Source organism: Garra rufa, chromosome 8 (assembly GCF_049309525.1).
Source record: "Garra rufa chromosome 8, GarRuf1.0, whole genome shotgun sequence".
NCBI classification, from domain to species: Eukaryota; Metazoa; Chordata; class Actinopteri; order Cypriniformes; family Cyprinidae; genus Garra; species Garra rufa.
Genome location: NC_133368.1, coordinates 6,141,414 through 6,164,148, shown reverse-complemented (window position 1 = coordinate 6,164,148; position 22,735 = coordinate 6,141,414). Strand labels below are relative to the sequence as shown.

At 36.3% G+C, this 22,735-nt stretch overlaps 1 protein-coding gene across 1 annotated transcript in view; it reads left to right on the top strand.

Moving 5' to 3' along the window:
- Nucleotides 1-22,735, top strand: part of abcb6b (ATP binding cassette subfamily B member 6 (LAN blood group) b) — a 45,944-nt gene that overhangs the window by 11,564 nt on the left and 11,645 nt on the right. The window contains exons 14-16 of the mRNA XM_073845840.1: nucleotides 19,436-19,610; nucleotides 19,817-19,929; nucleotides 20,008-20,102. Of these exons, the coding sequence (XP_073701941.1) occupies nucleotides 19,436-19,610; nucleotides 19,817-19,929; nucleotides 20,008-20,102 (383 nt within the window). The remainder of the gene's footprint in view (nucleotides 1-19,435; nucleotides 19,611-19,816; nucleotides 19,930-20,007; nucleotides 20,103-22,735) is intronic.

The following is a 22,735-nucleotide window of genomic DNA, read 5'->3' as shown; positions in this document are numbered from 1 at the left end:
GGATACATAACCAATGAGGATGATTGTTGTGTCTGTAAACGTGGTGTAACTGAGAACGCGATGATTGGCTTAGATTGAGTAAATTTCTATTGTTTGCCAATCGGAGGCAGAGCAGTGCGGGTGTTCACACACAAGCACACGCACGATCAGTCGCACACACCAACATCCAGGAGTCACAACAATGGCAAGTCCAACAAGTTCAAAGGTAGCTTTTGCAAACTTGAAGTATAAGCACTACTTTTCCCTCGCTGAGGTGAAAGGCAAAAATGTTTATGTAACGTGCAACTTATGCCCAGGAAAAAAAGAGTCTCTCTGCGTCGGTGATAAGTAATTTTAATCTACTGAAGCACCTCACATCGCCACATGCCGCCACAAAATTAGTGTTCTGTCTGTGTAATAAATATTTAAAGTTCTAAACCATCTATTGTGCTTTATTGTTCCACTATAGTAATGATAATATTTATAACAATATGTTGAATTTGATAGTTGTCTCTCACGTTGTCCCACAACAACATTAAAATAGTGTAGATTAGTGTACAATGTTTTATATTTATTTTATAGTTATATTAAATTAGATTTTAAGTAACGCAATAGTTACTTTGCGTGGTAATTAGTTACTTTTATAATGATGTAACTTAGTTACTAACTCAGTTACTATTTGTGAGAAGTAACTAGTAACTATAACTAATTACTTTTTTAAAGGTACGTGCCCAACACTGGTGATAAGAGACGAGAAGAGGCGTTTTATTTCATTAATTGCTTAGTCTCGGAAAAAAAAATTACACAGGAGGTGGCAAAGTCACGCAGTCTGTAACGGACAGATTGTTAACGGCGCACTCACTGCATGACAGACGGAGGCGCCGGTGCGGTCACTTGCTCTTAAAATACTGTCATTTTTAGTCATACAGATAAAAGTAGTACATCTTTTGAATCTGTAAAGACTCGACGTGTATTCGTGTACACTCTATAATGAAAGCAAACAGGATGCTCTTTCTGCCTTCTCGGTCTGTGAACTTGAGCGTGAAACTTCAAAACTGTGTGTACTTGCCTTACAGACATGAAAAATATATCTATAGAGAGTGAAATGTCTACTTTTAGATGAACCAGTTCAAATAGAAAACAAATATTCTCAGATTATGTAATCTGTATGAAACATGCATACAGTCGCAGTACTACTGCAGAGACGACGATCTCTTAAACCGAAAAAAGTTTATTTATAATACAAATTATTAAAATGTTAATGCAGTCTGCTTGCTGTTTTTCCCTGACGCATTTGTAATTATTATATCTGCGATTTGTGACTGCTTGAGTGCTTATTAGGCTATGTAGGTAATTAAAGGTTTATTATTATGATTTTTATTGTTTATTATTAAATGTGCAACTAATGCTTAAGATGAACGACTATCAATCGAACCAAAAAATCTTTAGTCAAGGGCAGCCCTAGTGATAAGTGGGTACAGTAAAAGTAATTTCCATATTCTAGTGTTTCAAGCAGAGCTATTCAAGCTTCAAGGTTTTTTTTTTTTTATAAAGTAATGGAGATCTGTTGGAAGTACAAGACATGTAAATGTAGATAACATATTGTGTTCCCTTCAATTTATTCCAATTTTTTTTTACTTTCATAAAACTTGCAGAAACCCTGAAAAAGACATTACAAAATGAATCTATATGAATTTGACCAAGTCATGCGAATACGAAACCAAAATCTTTCCACGATGTATGGGAGTGAGTAAGATGAGTTCAGCTTTGTGTCACAGGTCACATTGTCACCTATATTTCTCTTCCTGTTTTTAAATTGAATGTCATTTCTATCATGATCAAGCCAAGTTGTATTACGATTTTAGCATGGCTACGGTGCTGAATTGCTGCTGTTGGTTATTGCTGTTGTTGTGGATTATTGCTGCTTCAAAGCAAGTACAGGAACTTGCTACTGCCAATACATACATCGATAAAGTGCTATGAGTAGGGGTGTGATGAGACACTTATCTCACGAGACGAGACGAGACACGAGATTGGGTTCACGAGAACGAGACGAGACGAGATTTTTAAACTTTTTAAAAGAAATCCTCAGTGATGGAATATATAGGGGAAAATTTTATTTTATTCAACAAAAATGTAGGTGCATTTTGATATGAACTTGTACTTTATGAAATTAAACTTCTATTTTAATGAGTTATATTATATTATATTATATAAACATGTACATTAATGCTGCATGATTCTGGATAAATTGAAAAACTATTTTCTTTTATAAACTGGAGATCTCCATTCTGAAGAAAAAAAGGAATAGAAATCTAAACAATTACGTAATTTACTAGTGGTTCTGACAGAATGTTCATTGCTTAAGTCTATATTTGAACAAAATTTAAAAAAAATGAAGGAGCCAGTGTCTCAATTAATAAAGGCTTGTTTTACTATTGGAATCTCTTGAATGTTTAATTCAATGACAAATACTTTTTTTAAACGTGCAGTTGTCGCCACCTCCTGGCGAAGAGGATAAACGTTACTCTACAGACGTGTTAGAAGATACTTTTGTTTTGATCGCTACTGTAGACAATAAGTGTTTATACCCAAACTATAAGCTTTTATCCCAGTACCTATGTTATTTACATGTCTGTAACAAAGAAATATTAATGATTATGTGGTTAAAAAGACTGTTAGTGTTGCTTTCTGAAACAGCAGCAGTAAGAATGCAGATTTGATTGTCTTCAATAACTTCCACATCGTAAGCGTCAGTGGAGCGCGTGAAACCCTTGTAATAGACACCGCTGAATCGTTGTCATTCATGAATAAGATCGCATGGGTGTTTGAATAGAGATCGTGATATTTTAAGGAGTAGTCATGCAGCTCTAATGTAAACACTGCAAAATATTTTGCCATGATATGTCACGTTCTCGTGCCACGAGATATCGTCACACCCCTAGCTATGAGTATTTAAGACATACTGCTGCTACACAAACTGCATCTGTAATAAACCGTAGCAGATCTATACAGGTGGAGCTGGGGAGGTAGAGGGTTTCAGAGAAACTCTGAAAGCGTGCTGCAAACTGCTCCAGTGAATGCTAACCAGCCATTTAAATGTAAAGCAGCAAACTCATTGGCTACATATGCAACATGAACTAATCAGCTTGTGCCAAGTAGTTTAATGCTGTGAATATCATCAGTCTGCGCCGTCTAGTTTCATAACAGACCTTGGCTTTTTATGCATAAGAGAAGCTGCATATTTTATAGGTCTAGACTGCAGCTATAAAAAACATTTTAAGATTTTACCAGATATCTCTCTCAACCCCACCTGCATGTCTGCTGACCCCAAGTCAGCAGACTGACAGGGCCGATGTTATAAGGCAAGAGTGTCTGACTGACTGAAGAAGACGAAGAGCTTGCATTAAAATGTGAAAAATTAATTTCCTACCAAGCTTGTGTCAGACAGTCTACTTTAAAAAAAAAAAAAAAAAAACCTCCATGAGCTTTAGTTACAATTTTATCTCTGAGTGCTCTCCGTAGTGGAATAGTAGCATTGATAATGAATAATGTTGTTATTGGTGTCTTGCATATACATTCAAGTCTTTTCAAATACACAGTAAAACTTTTAATACTCTGCTCTCACGCAAACCTTTCTGATTAGCTGAGGAATACAAATGCTCAGTTATTGTACAGAATAGATTAGTGTGTAACAATAGCTTGTTTGTGGTGATGTTATACCACACCGTACAAGCTTGAGCCACTGTTAACTACAATGCAATGATACCAGTGATGTAAGATGCAACCACAGATCATATAACCTCCACTACACATGACAAGCTTCTAGGAATATGATTTAGTATTCCCTCTTATTTCCAAGTAAACGCCCCCTGTGAATTAATCATAGTGAGAGAGATGTAAATAATGAATATGGAGCTGTAAGCTGCTTTTACTCCAGTGTCCTGAGGGAGATGGTGGCCTCTTGCACAGCGCTGGTCTCTACACAGAGCTGCTAGATTCACTTTTGGACTGCTGGTCTGATCCAGGACAGAAGGTTGTTTCCTTTTCTCACAGGCCTATGTAGCATGGCTTAAATTTATTTTGTTTTGGTGCTTTAATAGCGACACTACCTCAATTGTAGTTCAGGAAACATGGTTTATGCAACCTCCTGTGTTTTTCCTCCGCTTGAGATAATCGATTGGCTGAGAGTGTTTAGAGATGGAAGCTGTGATTTGTCATTTCAATAGAGGAAGCACTGCTGACAAGCTGTGCTGGCAGAAAGAAGAGAAGATGGTAAGGGAGGACAAGTAAATTGTTGTATCTCTCTCATCCTCTCCTACATTTGCACTCGTATTCACAGCCTCTCCAGTATCATGTCAAGTCTATGAGAACCGCAACCCAGCATTCAAACAACCGCCTTCACACTTACACACGATGGCCACACATTCCTGCTGCGTTAATGTGTTTGGAGCGCAGCAGGAAGCATGAGGTAGGTCAGCGTGCCAGTACACTCATAGGGAGTGAGCGCTTTCTCACAGTACAGGCATGAGGGGAGATTTACTTTTATAGAGCAGCTGTCATCGGTTCAGCATCTCATCCCTCTCACTACTGGCCAGATAGAACTCATTAAACTCACTGGAACATTAGCGTTTGGACTCCTAAAGCATGAGCTGGCAAATGAATAGATGTTTCGCCAAGTTTTGCACTGTATGAAGTATGGTGCGTGGAATTACATAACTATCCATGAATGCCAAATATTTATTAGACTGAGATGCACTCTTTGACTCTTGGGACTTGTTCAGACAGGCATCAAAATCAGTGCTTTGAAATCTGATTAAGATCAGATTTTTCCTAATGCTTCTCAGTCTGAATCAGATTTGATTTGGGCTTTTTGTTTGTCGTTGTGCAAAAGGTTGTTAGGTCAGGTGTTGCAACAAGAGCACTTAACAACACATTCACTCCTGGAGTCTCATGCAAAGTGAACTATGTTTGCATGAAAATTCTGTCATTAATCACTCACCCTCGTTTCGTTCCAAATCCATAAGACCTTAGTTCATCTTCAGAACACAAAATAAGATATTTTTGATAAAACCCAAGAGCTTTCTGACCCTGCACGGACAGCAACACAACTGAAGTGTTTCCAGGCCCAGAAATGCAATGAGGACATTGTGACATTAGTGGTTGGACCTTCATTTTTTAAAGCTACAAGAATACGTTTTGTGCGCAGAGAAAACAAAAATAACGCCTTTATTTGACAACTCTCCTCCACCGTTTTCAAGAGTGTTTATTTCTTTGCTCGTTAACAACGCATGTGTAGTGGTACTCTCGGTAATAGTGGATGATTATGACTCGGAGAAGAAAAATTGTTAAATATAATTGTTATTTTTGTTTTCTTTGCAAACAAAGTATTTTCATAGTTTCATAAAATGATGATTGAACTACTGATGTCACCACTGTTTTATCAATGTCCTTACTACGTTTCTGAACCTGGGAACATTTCAGTTATGTTGCTGTCTTTGCGGGGTCAGAAAGCTCTTGCACTGTAAAAAGTTTACACCAGATTCAACTTAAAAACCTAAGTTCAGCAGCTGCCTTAAGTTTTTAAGTTAAATCAGCTTAAAACTACAAGTCATTTTAACTTATTACAATAAAAATGAGTTGATATAACTTGTAAATTTAAATGGCTTAAGTTGATTTAACTTAAAATCTTAAGGCAGCTGCTAAACTTAAGTTTTTAAGTTGGAACTGGTTGAAACTTTTTACAGTGTGGGTCTTACGAGTTTGGAACGACATGAAGGTGGGTAATTAATGACAGAATTTTCATGCAAACTTCACTACGCACGAAACTCCAGGAGTAAATGTTTTTTCAAGTGCTCTTGTTGCAACAGCTGACCTAACAACCGATTGCACAACGAGCAACAAAAACCATAAGTCAAATCTGATATGATTAGAAAAATTAGGCATTAGAAAAAATCTGATCTTAATCAGATCTCACAGCATCACTGAGTTTGATTTAAATTTGAGTGAACTATCCCTATAAGGGCTATTTTGACCCAAAACTATTTTAATAGGGTTGTGGATGTCAGGAAAAGTCTAAATGTGATGCGATCTAGAAAAACCCAACACATGGTGAAATTTTACCTCTTTTAGGTTTTGATACCATATGAAAGCATGGTTCAAGCCCTTTCCAAAACTGTCTTAATCTTAAGTTGGAATTTAAAGGAATTGCATTTTTTTTTAAAGGAATGGAATTTTGAGAAAAAAAAACGGTTTAAAGTGAGACTGGTTTTACTTAACAGGTTTAACGAGAGCTGTCCGTCAAGTCAGGAGTGCTATACTGCATCATTACACAAACAGACTAACGTCTGTTTTCTGTTGTTTATCATGGTCATAGTCTCTGAACTTTTGATCAGCCCTTGTACATTTAGATGGCGCGAATAGTGTACTTTTTAGTTTACATTTAGAAAAGCAATCACAGCGCAACTGTATGTGCACCTTTTCATATAACACTCTCATCGGACTCCCCTCTTTAATAACTGCATCATCCGATCCTTCATCTCTGGATGTGAAATCGCACATTATAACATTGTTTAGGGCACTGACATCACCATGATTGAGCAGATTGAAACGTGTAAGATTGTTTAAGTTGGCAGCTACAGAACTTCAGACTGCGTTGTTGTGCTCCACCATTTCACGATATTAAAAAATAAATAAATAACACTTTGAGTGCCTTAGTTTACACAGGACTGGTGGAGAACGTCCATTGAAACATCTTTACTAAATGTTACGTGTGTTTTTTTTGATAGTTTAACTGTTCTTTAACGTTCTTTAAAGAAAGACACAGTCTTTCTGCTTGCTGCAATAAATCACTTTTCTGCATTAAACAAGTGAATTTTGCCAAGATATTTTCAGAGATGATAGACAAGATGCTATAGAATAATAATTCAATGAAAACCTAATTTTGACAGAAAATTTACATTTTACCTATTTTCCTGAAAATGTCCCAGCGTGATATCCTACGGGTTTTCCCAGATCGCATCACAAATGATAAATGAAAATAAAGTTCACTAACCAAAGGTTTGCACTCTTATACCATTACTGACATATCTTTGGGACCTGACTTAACAGAGTTATGTGCGGGACAATTTTTATTGCTGAGTGCAGGTTCGGCATGGAAGATACTGATATGTGTGCGAGAGGGATAAATAACTTGTGGTATTTCAGCAAAATATAATTATCCAGAAATGTTAAGCACATTTATTTTAGATTTGTAAGGTTATTTGTTTTTATTGCACAACTAAAAATGAATGATTTACAAGTGCAGGGTTTGATATTCTCATCAAAAACACATTGCTGTTTTTTTTTCTGTTTGTTTGTTTGTTTGTTTTGGGAGAAGATGGGAACGTGATGTCTGTAATCATTTGGTCATGCATAGTTGATAAGTCAAAAGTAAACTACACTGTAAAAAATTTGCTGTAGTTCTGCAGCTGGTTTCCAGTAACTTACTGTAGATTTTTAATTTATGTTATTTACTGGCAACAGTTTGTTCAAAGTTAAATGAACATTAAACATTAACAAGTCTTTGTCTTTACAGAATAAAACTATAAAATAACAACCTACTGCAAAGCATTCTGGGAACCAGAAACCTTCATCAACCTTTTTCTGTTTTTTTCCTTCAGATTTTGGTTCCCAGAATGCTTTGCATGAGGCTGTTATTTTAGTTTTATTCTGTAAAGATAAAGACTTGTTAATGTTTAATGTTCAATTAACTTTGAACAAACAGTTGCCAGTAAATAGCATAAATTTAAATCTACAGTAAGTTACTGGCAACCAGCTGCCAGTAATACTGTAATTTCTACAGATTTTGTTTACAGTGTATCTTACCCACTTTATATTGGAGGAGAAAACCCTTAAAGGGGTAGTTCACCGAAAAAGTTCAAATTCTGTCATTAGTTAATCATCCTCATGTCATTACTAACCTTTAAGACCTTCGTTCATCTTCAGAACACAAATTAAGATATTTTTGATGAAACCCAAGAGCTTTCTGACCCTGCGTAGACAGCAATGCAACTACCACGTTCAAGGCCCAGAAAGGTAGTAAGGACATTGTTAAAATAGTCCATGTGGCATCAGTGCTTCAACCGTAATTTTATGAAGCCATGACAATAATTTTTGTGCACAAAGAAAACAAAAATAATAACTTTATTCAACCATTTCTTCTTTGTTCTGACATAGAACCCAGATGCGCTGCACCTTGTTTATAAGCAGAAGGTTTCAGCAGAGAGGATGACTTGCAGTTTTTTTGCCCAGCCTTACTTATTTGAGCCAGAATAAACAGGCACGAACTAAGAAAGATGGATGTCAGAACTCCAGCTCCTGCATCGTAAAGTCTTTATTTTGCTTTCCTTGTGCACAAAAAGTATTATTGTAGCTTTATAACATTGTGGTTCAACCACCGATGTCACATGGACTATTTAAACAATGTCCTTACTACCTTTCTGGACCTTGAATGTGTCAGTTGAGTTACGAAGGTCTTACATGTTTGGAAAGACATGAGGGTGAAAAATTACTGACAGATTTTCATTTTCAGGTGAGCTATCCCTTTAAATGTATGTGTGTTTTATGTCAGCTAATATTTCATAGATTTCCTGTAACTTTAGAAGTAGCTGTCATCATGACCCCGCAGTTGTGCAACAAATCTTGTAATATTCCAGATATCAGTCACAGGACGCAGACAGCGAGAAACATCTGTTGGTCATTCTTCATGGTTCGTTTCTCAGGTAAGCGCTTTGGCACAAATAATAGATCAACATTTGAATCCCATGGCTTTTAAATGCGTAGATTCCTAGAGGCTGTTTTGATTCTGGTATTGGTCCATGATTCCACATTCTCCATGCAGCATTTGATGCCCTCGTGGTGTGAGAGCTGCACGTGAGACGGGAATCCATCCTGTCAGATGACAAGGGGAAAGTATGAGTCAGAAATATCAGAGCTATTTCTCATCAACTTAACAGCTGAATGAGTGTTGCTTTATGAATGTTGTCACTGAAATAAATGCACAAGTGCATTCCGTCTCTCTAAATTTCCTGACTCGTAAAACAAACAAACGGTTCAAACGCAAACAGGATGGAGAGCACAAATAATGTCGTAGGGGCAAGGCAGGGAGGACGGAAAAGATTGTAGTATGCTAATAATGACTAACATGAAAGCTCTGTTGAAAGCGTTTTCGAATAAGAAACTTTGAGGGTCGTAAATGTTTCTTTTCAAAGGAATTACAAGTGGCTTTTGATGGTAGAAAATTAAAGTTGTTTGCCAGCGTGTTTTAGGGAGGGGGTGGAGTGGGGTGCCCGCTGGGGCTCATTGATCTTGTAAGCGATGGGAGCAGAGCAACACAGACACCATACTGACAGCTGACGGACCACATGTTCCGTTGCGCTCGCACACGCACACATGCACGTCATTCATCTTGACAGACGGCGCTGCTCACGCTTAAAAGCTGTTTCTGCCATGCCAGCAATGTGCTTGAAGAGGAAGGTTAGTTTCCGTAGTTTGCGATCAAGCATGTGTGTTCATGAGAACACCAAGGAGAAGATGTCCTTTAGTTCTTGAGATTTTAACCTGTTGCATGGTTTGCATAGGTTACAAGATTTATGCCACTGTTCAAAAGGTTGACGTCAGTAAACTTTTTTTTTTTATTAAATTATTTTATATAGCTAATTCTGCCAAAAATGAAGGTTCTTATTCAGCCTTATGTTGTACCAAACCTGTAAGACATTCATTCATCTTCAGAACACAAATTACGTTGTTTTTGATGAAACCTGAGAGCTTTCTGACCCTAAATAGACAGCTATGCAACTACAATGTTCAAGGCCCAGAAAAGTAGTAAGGACATCATTAAAATAGTCCATGTGACATCAGTGGTTCAACCGAAACATTATGAAGCTGCAAGAATACTTTTTGTGTGCAAAGAAAGCAAACAATTTCTTTTCTTTTGTGTCAGATTTAATCAAAAATACTAAAATTTGTGTTCTGAAGATGAAAGGAGTTTGAGTTTCTTTTGAGCTTTATATTCATCGTTTTGTCAAATGTATTTTTGGCTGCTATTTTCTGTTGAGCGTTCAGAATAGGGCTCCATGATATTGGAAAAAAACTGACATTGCGATATCTTTTTTTTTTTTTTTTTTCTGCGATGTACACTGCCGTTCAAAAGATTGGGATTAGTAAGATTTTAAATGTTTTTTTAATGCAGTCTCTTATGCTCATCAAGACTGTGTTTGTTTGATCAAAAATACAGGAAAAACTGTGGTATTGCGAAATGTTATTGCAATTTCTAATATTGGTTTTTCTATTTTAATATACTTTAAAATATTAAAAGTCTTCTGTGTCACAGGGTTGTAAATTCAGAAATCATTCTAATATGCTGATTTCTTATCAGTGTTAAAACTGTTGTGCTGCTTAATATATTTTTGGAACCTGTGATACTTTTTCAGCATTCTTTGAATAAAACATTAAAAATAACAGCATTTATTCAAAATGGAAGTCTTATATAAGTCTGTACTATCACTTCTTAACCATTTAACAGATCCTTGCTGAATAAAAATATTAATTTCTTAAAAGGAAAGAAAGAAAAAAATTACTGATCCCAACATTGATAATAAAGCAATATATTAGAATGATTTCTGAAGGATCATGTGACACTGAAGACTGGAGTAATGATGCTGAAAATTCAGCTTTGCTTCACAGGAATAAATTATATTTTAATTTTTTTTATATATATATATTAAAATAGAAAACTGTTGTTTCGCAATTTTTTTTCCTTTCTTTTTCTTTCTTTTTTTCAAATAGATACAACCTTGATGAGCATAAGAAACTTATTTTAAAAAAACAAAGTCTTATTGGTCCCAAACTTTTGAACAGCAGTGTATATTGCGATGGAATATATATTTTTAGGAATGTCCATCAGATGTCTTGAATTGCTCAAAAATTCAATAATTAATAATGCAGTAGGTTTGCTGCAATAGTCTGTGTTGCCGCCACCATTGGTTTGATTTTTAAAGGTGCCATAGAATGTAAAACTGTATTTACCTTGGCATAGTTGAATAATAACAGTTCTGTACATGGACATGACATACCATGAGTCTCAAACACCATTGTTTCCTCCTCCTTATATAAATCTGGTGTTTGCAAAAGACCACTGAAAAATAGGCTAATCCTAACATAACAGCGACTATGACGTTATAGTCTTGGGATCATTAATAGTTACGCCCCCAAAATTTCCATAGCCCAATCATCAGAAGTTCTGCAGCTATTGTGAAGAAACAAAGCAAGGACAATTTTATGTTCCAGGTTGTGCAGGGGATGTTAAGTGCAGGGATGGGTTGGTGTCTATACTCAGAAAGGCAAGGAAAACATATAACGCGTTCTAATAAAATAAGGCGAGAGACTAAAGGGACATGGTTAGCTATTTGCTAGCGGTAGCCTGTTACATTGCAGTACATAAGATTTCACTTACCACATAAACAGAGTAAGGAGAGATGACTGCGCGGACGATGACAAATGATTCACAGATCCTGAGCATCACTAACAAGCATTTAAACTTGTAAAATATGTGGTAAATACTGCAGCTTTAGTATAACTCGGCAATCACAAATCTCAAAAGTGAAATTAAAATGATTGTGCATTCAAAACAGCAGTTTCAATGACCCGCATATTAATAGTGGCTCGGGATCCGTGATTAATTATATATTTTCCTCCATGTGTGAGCTACTGAATGAGCCTCTCTGTGAAACAGCCAATTTATTATTCAAATAAGGTAATAACAGACCATTTCATTCTAGGGACAAATCCTAGGGTTGTAAATGGACCTGTAAAACTGTTTCTGGAGAATTTTTGCCCTTTTTTTATGTAGATATCAGAGAACAATTTAAAATATTGTATCAATGCATTCTATGTAAATAGAAATGGTAGTGTCTGTACTCCGTGTTATTGTCCATGTAAGCAAGTAATGCCGATTGCCAAAAGTAAAATGTGCACAGGAATTTAGGGAAGTTATTATAAAACAAAGGGAAAACTCGAAAGAACTTCAACATCATGCTTTCTGTAGCCAAAATATTTCCATATAACTGACCATGTGTTTTTTTTGTGATCGAATCTTCCATTTTGGTGCTTTTGTCCAGTTCCTCACTAGTTTCATCAGACACACACAGAAGACTGCATGTCAAAAATTGTGAGGCAACAAACTTGTGCTTTATAAATATTTTTTCAATCACACAAAAATATGTACTGTATATGTTTTGCCCTGCATAGTACCTCCTGAGATGTGATTATTTCACATGCGATGTCGATGCTAAAATGATGTATCGTGAACTCTAGTTGAGAATATGGAATTATGACAATGAGCATAACAGCAAAACAGCTGATAAAACAATAATACAGCTAAAAACAAGTCATCTATCCATAATGTTACTTTCTCTAGTAAAAAAAAGTTTGACTTGTATGAATCAGAAGAGCTATTTGCACAGACCAAGCACTGCTTACAAGAGATAGCCATTGTAAACAAAGATGTCTGTGGATTGTGATGTGAGTAACAAATTATACATTTTCAGCAAATTTCCGATTTTCGGGAAACTTGTTTTGTTTACTAACTGCTGTCTATTTTTTGTGTTTGCTCCATGCTGGTTTACATCTGCCTGCTTTTCTCCATCTGTGGCATGGGAGCTGTGGGTCCTTGTGGTTTGTATTATCACTTCTAGAGGTTTATGGTTTCTAAAGCACCTGGAGCAGTGATTTAAAGCTTTAGAAGGTAAATTTATTTTTGTTATTATTAGTAGTGTTAGTAAGTTTCAACAGAATAACACAGCTGGTCATGTGATTTCAATAAGGCGGCTCCCATGTGGAATAAAACAGTTTTTTTAGGCTACTTAAATATCTGAAGTCTTCATCTAATGTCAGTGTACATCATTTGAAACATTTCCTAATAGTACTATTCATGCCTTTTAAGTTTTAATTAGCAAAAACAACCTTTACAATACATTTAGCAGCACGCTTCACCAAGCTGCTTGGTTTGGAGTACTAAGTCAGCAATATTGATAGCAACCATTCATCCATTTTTACTGCTGGAGTTGATGACCCTTCCTGCTGGGATCCAGCAGTGCTTCTGCCATACTCCACTATATGGAACACTTCATAAAAGGAGGTTATTGATTCAGTTGCGGTTGATCACGGAAGGCAAGTGGTCGCCAGAGACATTGTCCGGTTTCGGCAGTCAATCTCTATTGATTCATTTTTCTGACTGTGGCATTGTCTTCTCTTTATGTAACATAATAACATGTAAATGTAGGAAGAAACTGAAGACGGAAACAAAGACTGGGAAAAAGGGACCGAAAGGGAACGACCCCTTGCCCCTGCTGAACCTCTCTGTTTCTAAGGCACTGTACTTCATTGATGTTACGTCTGACTTAGTGGAGTGGCGAGGAGAAGAGACTGGAGTCTATAACAGTCCTGTGAAGTGTTAAACAGAGCAGCATGTGGAGGTTCGTGTAAACAAGATGTTTTGCGTACATTTGGTCCAGGTTAGACGCACATGGCTAGTTCCCTCCCAGCCTTTTTTGTGCCTTTCAAGTAAACGGTTGCAGCCCTGATTTGTGCGCACATCTGGTCGGATATGCAGAATAATACTTGTGCCTGCTCCTCGCCAAGTGGATTCAATTTTAGCATGTTTTATGTTTTGCATATCGCAGTTTTGCTTGTGTTTTTCCTCATTTTCAAACATCTGATATGGCCTGTTTTCCCCGACTGAGGGTCTAGACGTGTTGTGCCTTGGGCGCATGTGACAGTGCTCAGGTAGTTATAATACATGACTAACTGATGTAGTGTGTCATGTGTAATGTATCACATTGATGCTGCTTGTTTTGTCATAAATGCTGCATAACTGTTTACACAGAATGACAGCTATAAAGATAACTATAACAACTATATTAGCATTCACACCAATGCACAATAACATTTTATGTTGTCTGCGGCTTTGCACTTTAAACTCTGATTGGGAAGTATCATTCTTTATGTGAATGGGCCTTAAAAAGACCCTAAATGAAAATGACCCCATGATTTACTCACTCTCAAGCCATCCTAGGTGTATTTGACTTTCTTTTTTCAGACTAATATAGTCGGAGTTATATTAAAAAACACACCATTCTCTCGTCAATGCGCATATGCATACGACAGTTAGTGAAAGCTAGAGATTAGTTTATAAAGTTTTAAATATGGATATTTTTTTATACAAACGCATTGATTCACTTCAGAAGGCCTTTATTAACCCCCAGAGCCATGTGGGGTACTTTTTATGATGGATGGATCCACTTTATTGGACTTCAAAGTCTCAACAGCCATTCACTGCCATTATAAATCTTAGATAAGACAGAATATTCTTTAATATAATATAAAATTGTATGTATTTGTTTGAAAGCAGAAAATCATATACACCTAGGATGACTTGAGGGTGACTAAATCATGGGGTAATTTTCATTTTTGGGTGAACCATTCCTTCAACTCAATTTTATTTTTACGACTCTGGGCAACATTGTGAGTTTCAAGGACTTGGAGCAATTTGTAACAGTTCTGGCTTGTGTATTATATGTGACCCTGGACCACAAAACCAGTCATAAGTGTCAATTTCTTGAAATTGAGATTTAAACCTCATCTGAAAGCTGAATACATCAGTTTGTTATGATTTATGGTTTGTTAAGGTAGGACAATATTTGGCAGAGATACAACTATTTGAAAATCTGGAATCTGAGGGTGCGAAAAAATCTAAATGTTGAGAAAATCGCCTTTAAAGTTGTCCAAATAAAGTTCTTAGCAATGCATATGACTAATCAAAAATCAAGTTTTGATATTTATGGGAGGAAATTTATAAAATATCTTCATGGAACATAATCTTTACTTAATATTCTAATGATTTTTGGAATAAAAGAAAAAATGATCATTTTTACCCGTACAATGTGTTGTTGGCTATTGCTAAAATATATATCCATACTACTTATGATTGGTTTTGTCATCCAGGTTCACATATTACAAGTCCTAGTAGTTTTCTTACATGCAAGCTTGGAAATGCAAGAGCTGCAATTTCAATTCTTGTGAATCCAGATGTATTGGAAAATTAGAAACGGGTCAAACAAATATACCAGCACACCTTTTATGAACTGCGGAATTTAGCTTTTGTCAGCATATAAATAAGTGCAGCTAAATATGCTGAATATGTTGACGCAGGATAGTGGTAGAACTATTGTATGTGAATCTATACAGAGAATAGTGTGTTCCTTACTAATGGAAAACTTAACCTGCTCAATTAATTCCAGATTGTAGCATTTATGATTTGAAGGAGGAGAAGATGCTAAAATGCAATCAATAACGAAATGCATAATTTTAGAATGTTTTTACTATTTAAAATAACTTTTTTCTTTTTAAATATATTTCAATATATAATATATTCCTGTGATTTAAAATCATTACTCCAGTCCTTCACAAATCATTCTAATATTCTGATTTGCTGCTCAAAAAACGTTTATTATTATTATGTTGAAAACAGCTGAATATTTTTTTTTGTTTCTTTGACTATAAAGAAGAACAGCATATATCTGAAATAGAAATCATTTGTAACATAATAAACGTCTATATATATGTTATGTTACAAAAACTTTTTATTTCAGCTGATCTTTAGATTGAAAAAAAATGTACTTAGCTGTTTATTGATGATAATAACAATAAAAAAATGTTTCTTGAACAGCAAATCAGCGTATTAGTATGATTTCTAAAGGATCATGTGACACTAAGGACTGAAATAATGCTGCTAAAAATTTAGCTTTGATCACAGGAATAAATTATGTTTTAAAATATATTCAAATAGAAAACGGTTCATTTAAATAGTAAAAATATTTTTCAAATTTTACTGTTTTTGCTGTAGTTTGGATCAAATAAACAGGCTTGGTAGTGTATTCTCAATTGAACATTTGTTCAAAACTTAAATGGCATAAATGTTCTAACGTCTCTTACTTTTTTATTCTTTCTTCTCAAAATGATTGAGAATACTGTTGCAAATAGGACCGGAAACCGGAGTGAAAGTGCCGTCTCTCAGGATAAAAGTTGTATTGTAAAGGGACAGATGCTACACTCCCATAAAGACCTGGGAAGCCATTTGTGTTTCACATGGCTGCAGTAAGCCCTCTCTCACCCGGCCCAGTCTGATGTTAATTAGTTCATAAATTAAGGACATTGACTTTTTTTAAGAGCCAAATGAATGGGAAGAAAGAATGGAAAGACGGCGAATTAAGCACACTAAAAAACAGGCGAAAAATAAACAAAAGAAAAAACAAAAAAGCTAACTTCAAAGGGGGATCTAATTCGTCAGGCGTTTGAAGTGAAAACACTGAGGCTGGTTCCACTCGCCACATGGATTAATGGTCGAGTGAACAGCCAGAGCACCACACGCTCTGCTCTCTCTCACTCTGTCATTATCAGTGCTGTGAGACGAGGCCTTTTTTTTAATGTGATCTTAGAATAATTTCAAGTTTCTCTTGTTGTGGGTAAGATTACGGTCAGTTTTTCTTACAGCGGTTAGTTAGGTTCTGTTTGTACATCATTGAGGTTTGTTGAGTCAGTTGAGTGCAAAAGGGAAAAAAAGCACCAGAGACACTAATACTATTATTTAAATCTGAATTTTGTTACATCCTCCAAACTATGCTTAATATGCAGGGACAGAAATATAGACTATAAATACGCCATTTAGATTTAAGCTTTAAAATTGGATTAGATTTTTTTAGTTGTCTAAAAGAGCCTCCACTTAAGTGCATTCACGCTGTTATGATGTTTCGAATCACAGTACATTTGTGAAATGATTTCATAATCATTTGAAACATCTGTGGTTCATATTCAAGCACTCAAGTTCAGACAGTAGTTTTGTTTATTTGCAGTAAAACAGCCAAGACTCTTGTGGGACATTAGGACACAGAGAGCATATTAAATGTTATCAACAGGCTGGTAATAACTGTTATGACCTCATTGACACAAGCTCTTATCAGTGTGGATAATCTCCCTTAATTGAATATTGATTTGTCGAGACTGTTTTCACATTTCCATGCATTCTACAGATAAGACGCCTTGACATTCCCCTTAATAGTTATGGTGTTAAAGCCCCATTTTCCGGCTGTTATATGTTAATGATTTCTACACCACTTTCCACTCATCTTGCGATTTTGTTTAAAATTCTGCCAGAATTTTATGACCAGTCTCCCAATTTATTATTGAAAATAATGTAATTTATTCCTGTGATGACAAAGCTGAATTTTTAGCAGCCATTACTCCATTGTTCATATGTTATAAATAGTCTATTAATGTCGAAATGAGTTGTGGTGTTTAATATTTTTTGTGGAAGCCATATTTTCAAAATTCTTTGATGAATACAAAGTTCAAAGGATTTAATTAATGCTAGAGATATTTATTTGAAATGGAAATCTTTGGAGTCATTATAGTATGTTTTTAATATCACTTCTGATCAATTGAAGGCATCTTTGCTTAATGAAAGTATTCAGTTCTTTAGAGAAAAATCTTACAGACAAACATTTGAACGGTAGTATATGTTGTATGGTAGTGATTTTGAGACTGTGACACTGAGACAAAGTACATGCAGGTGGGACGTGACTTTGTAAATGTACAATTCAAGTTTAGATTATACTGATATTTGTATTCTTCCATGTTTTATTTCTATTTTCTAATCTTTATACAATTTAGTTGCAAAGTAAGTTGACACAAGCTTTAAGAGTGGCCTGTTTTTGACTCAAAAACGCTAGAATGAGCGATCCATTTTGAGTGTATTGCTAATGATTTCCAGACTGAGATTTAATATTTAAAAGCTTAATATATTTTGGGCTTACTTGTTTTACCAAAATAAGAGGGATCATACAAAATGCATGTTACTTTTTTTATTTAGTACTGACCTGAATAAGATCTTTTACATTAAAAGATGTTTACATGTAGTCCACAATAGAAAATAATAGTTGAATTTTTAAAAATAACCCCATTCAAAAGTTTATATACACTTGATTCTTACTGTGTTGTTACCCAAATGATCCACAGCTTTTTTTTTGTTGTTGTTTTTGGTCATAGTTGTTCATGAGTCCCTTGTTTGTCCTAAAAAGTTAAACTGCTCGCTGTTCTTCAGAAAAATCATTCAGCTCTTGCAAATTCTTTGGTTTTTCAGCACTTTTGTGTGTTTGAACCTTTTCCAGCAATGACTGTATGATTTTGAGATCCATCTTTTCACACTGAGGACAACTGAGGGACTCATATGCAGCTATTACAGAAGGTTTAAATGCTCACTGATGTTCCATAAGGAAAAACAATACATTAGGAGCCAGGGGTGTAAACTTTTAAACAAAATGAATTGTGTCCATTTTTCTTAATTTGCCTAAACATTGTTTTTTTTTTTCGTTTAGTACTGCCCTTCAGAAGCTACAGAACATAGATGTTTCCCAGAAGATAAAATAAGTAAAATTTACCCTGATCTTCAAATTCAAAAAGTTTTCACCCCCAGCTCTTAATGCATTTTGTTTCCTTCTGGAGCATCAATGAGCGTTTGAACTTTGTCAATAAGCTCAAAGAGATGGCATGTTATTCAAATGATCTTAATGTTAAAATGGACAAAGGCTTTAGAACCACACTAGAGAAATATCTTTTCTAACTGGGTTTTGTTTTGGCCAAAAAAAAATCCTGATTTTAGATCATTGTAACACCAGTGTTTCACATTATGGTTGTAAATTTGTTAGGATATAAAATGTCAACTGATTCTTGTAGTCAATAATTGGCTTGTTTTGTCTCTCTGCCATCAGAAACGTAACTTATCCTAATAAAAAATTTTACACTAAAGCTAATCCGTACCAGAATAGTATTCAGACGGCTCCAGATGGAAACGGCGTAGATCATCTCTGCAGCGGGGCTCTTGATATATGGCTAAAAGGGGGCCAGCTTAGCGCTTCCTTAAAATTTGTGCCCATTCCAGACCTACTTTGTCTTGTCTCTGCTCCTCTTTATGCTGTTCGAAACCCTTGATGTCAGCTGGCACTGCCTCACAGAGTTTGCCAGGCTTTGGATCTCGGCAGGGGTCTATCGCCGCACCCCTCCCAACAACAGGCAGCATGTGAAGATTGTCACCCTGCTTTATAATTGGGGTTTCAGATCTTCAGAGCTTGGGACCCCTTCATAGCCCATCAGCACCTGGCTCCTTAGCTTTCAAAGGCAGTAGAAACCTCCAAAACCTCAGGTGGTGAAATACTTTAAAGTTCGAAGCCCACCTGTCCGCTATTCACCTGTTGTTATAATGTAGGGCTGCATAGTGCTAGATAGTCTTTGTGTGAAGCTGCAGAGAAAACGATCATTTGTGCATGACTTTATCCTTTATTTTTGTTTATCTTCATGCATTCAGGTGAAACAGAACTCCCTTCGGTCCTACATTGGTGTAGTTCCTCAGGACACTGTTCTTTTCAATGATAACATCCGTGAAAACATTCGCTATGGACGCATCTCTGCAAGTGACCAAGAAGTGGAAGAGGCTGCAATGGCTGCTGATATCCACCATAAGATATTATCCCTTCCAGATGGTAGAGGACTCTTATTCCTTATTCTTATTACTGTAATTTATTCCTGTGATGGCGAAGCTGAATTTTCAGCATCACTTCAGGATCACACAGCAGTAACTGATCAGTTTTGAAAGATCAGATAATATAGGATTGTATTAACATGAGGTGTATAATTGATTACAGAATGTTCACTTTTCTCTGTACAAACCCTATATGATTATTGACAGGATATGATACTGAGGTGGGTGAAAGGGGTCTGAAGTTGAGTGGGGGAGAGAAACAGAGAGTGGCCATCGCTCGCACAATCCTAAAATCCCCTCGCATCATTTTGCTCGATGAAGTGAGTAAAGACTCTTTTGAAGTTTGACAGTTAATAACATGTATTAACTCAGTCCTGTTTTTTAAAATGTACTTTCAGGCTACATCTGCTTTGGACAGTCAAACGGAACGTAACATTCAGGCTTCTCTTGCTAAGGTGTGTGCCAATCACACCACTCTCGTCGTGGCACACAGGTAAGTCTGTTTCAAATGCTAACTGAAGTGCTTATGCAACTCAAACTGGTGGACAGTGTTGGAAACAATACTTTAGCTTCATGATGTGTCATAACCTAAAGTTATAGTTCAGATAAAAATGAAAATTCTGTCATTAATTACTCATTCTCTTGTCTTTCTAAACCTGATCTTTGATCTTTGGAACACAAATTAAGATATTTTTAATAAATTACGAGAGATTTCTGAACCTGCACAGACAGCAACGCAGCTAATGGACTAATTTACAGATGTCCTTCCTACCTTTCTGGGCTTTGAATGTGGTTGTGTTGCTGTTTATGCAGGATCAAAAAGCTCTTGCTTTCATCAAAAATATCTTAATTTGTCTTCAGAAGATGAACAAAGGATTTACGGTTTTGGAACGACATCAGGGTGAGTAATTAATGACAGAATTTAAATTTTTGAGTGAACTATCACTTTAAAATTGTGACTTTAATTACTTTAAAACCATAAAGCTACTTCAGGGAGCTCCACGTTTGTATAATAACATTTATATAATCATTTTACAAGGAAGATAGGGTGACTTCTATGAACTTGTTACCTTCTTTTTGGGAGGGTTAAGTAATTTGGTTAGTTACTCCCCACACACAAAATTACACCACAATTTCACTAATGTGACCGCACCTTTTTCATCTGTGCAAATGCTCCACTATGACTAGGCCCTAAAATATAGACATGTCATCAGTGCTTTTGTCTACTTCTCTGAATTGTAGGCTTTATCCCTCAGATAACATCATGTATTGATGAAAGCTTTTGTTGGGCCATCTGGGCCACATCTCTAGCATTAATTAAATTAATCTATTTGTCCTTAAACCCAATGTCTTCAGAATAACGCCCTAGTTCAAAGAAATGAAAGGTGTATGAAGGATAATCCTAACAATAGCAATCAGCTGTCAAACCAGTGAGATAAAGCTGTACATGACATCCCAGCTGAGCTCATAGTTCACATCAAAGTGTTTGTGGCGTAGTCCATTACCATGTTTTTAATAGCTTCAAGCTTATAAAAGAGAGTATATTGCTTTTGTCTTGATTTTATGAAAAAGTTAACTGTACAGTCTACAGCAGTTCTTAATTTTTTGTCATGCTTGCCCTTGAACCTAGAAAAACTTTTGCGTACAATGACATCATTTTGTTTGTTTGCCCACTGACAAAGAAATGATCACTCTATAATTTTAATAGTATGTGTATTTGAACAGCGAGAGACTGAATGACAACAAAAAAATCCAGAAAAACATATTTCATTCATTAAAAAGCAAATCAATTATAACTTCTTTGAAATAAGTATTTAATCCCCTATCAAACAGCAAGATTTCTGGCTCCCAGGTGTCTTTTATACAGGTAGCAACAGCTTAGTTACCTGTATAAAAGACACCTGGGAGCCAGAAATCTCTCTTAAAGGTAGTGCTCCTGATCTCAGCTTGTTACCTGTATAGAAGACACCTGTCCACAGAAGCAAGCAATCAATCAATCAAATTCCAAACTCTCCACCATGGTCAAGACCAAAGAGCTGTCCAAGGATGTCAGGGCCAAGATTGTAGACTTACACAAGGCTGTAATGGGCTACAAGACCATCACCAAGCTGTTTGGTGAGAAGGTGACAAAAGTTGGTGCGATTATTTGCAAATGGAAGAAAAACAAAATAACTGTCAATCTCCCCCACTGTCTGGGTCTCCATGCAAGATCTCACCTTGTGGAGTTTCAGTGATCATGAGGACGGTGAGAAATCATCCCAGAACTACACTGGAGGATCTTTTCAATGATCTCAAGGCAGCTGGGACCATAGTCACCAAGAAAACAATTGGTAATTACTACGCTGTTAAGGACTGAAATCCTGCAGCACCCGCAAGGTAGAAAGCACATGTACAGGCCCGTATGAAGATTGCCAGTGAACATCTGAATGATTCAGAGGAGAACTGGGTGAAAGTGTTGTGGTCAGATGAGACCAAAATCAAGCTCTTTGGCATCAACTCAACTCGCCATGTTTGGAGGAGGAGGAATGCTGCCTATGACCCCAAGAACACCATCCCCACCGTCAAACATGGAGGTGGAAACATTATGCTTTGGGGGTATTTTTCTGCTAAGGGGACAGGACAACTGCACCGCATCAAAAGGGACGATGGTCGGGGCCGTGTACCATCAAATTGAACCTTCTTCCCTCATTGAAAATGTGTTGTGGATGGGTATCCCAGCATGACAATGACCCAAAACTTCACGGCCAAGGCAACAAAGGAGGTGCTCAAGAAGAAGCACATTAAGGTCCTGGAGTGTCCAGTGTCCAGTCCTTAGACCTTAATCCCATAGAAAATCTGTGGAGGGATCTGAAGTTTCGAATTGCCAAAACGTCAGCCTTGAAACCTTAATGACTTGGAGAGGATCTGCAAAGAGTAGTGGGACAAAATCCCTCCTGAGATGTATACAAACCTGGTGACCAACTACAAGAAAGTCTGACCTCTGTGATTGCCAACAAGGGTTTTTCCACCAAATACCAAGTCATGAGTTCGAGTCTCAAAATATTAGTCTTAGCATACCAGGTGTTATTAAACAGGATTTTATATAAAGATTCAGTCACAATTTTACTATTAAGGGTGCACTGATTC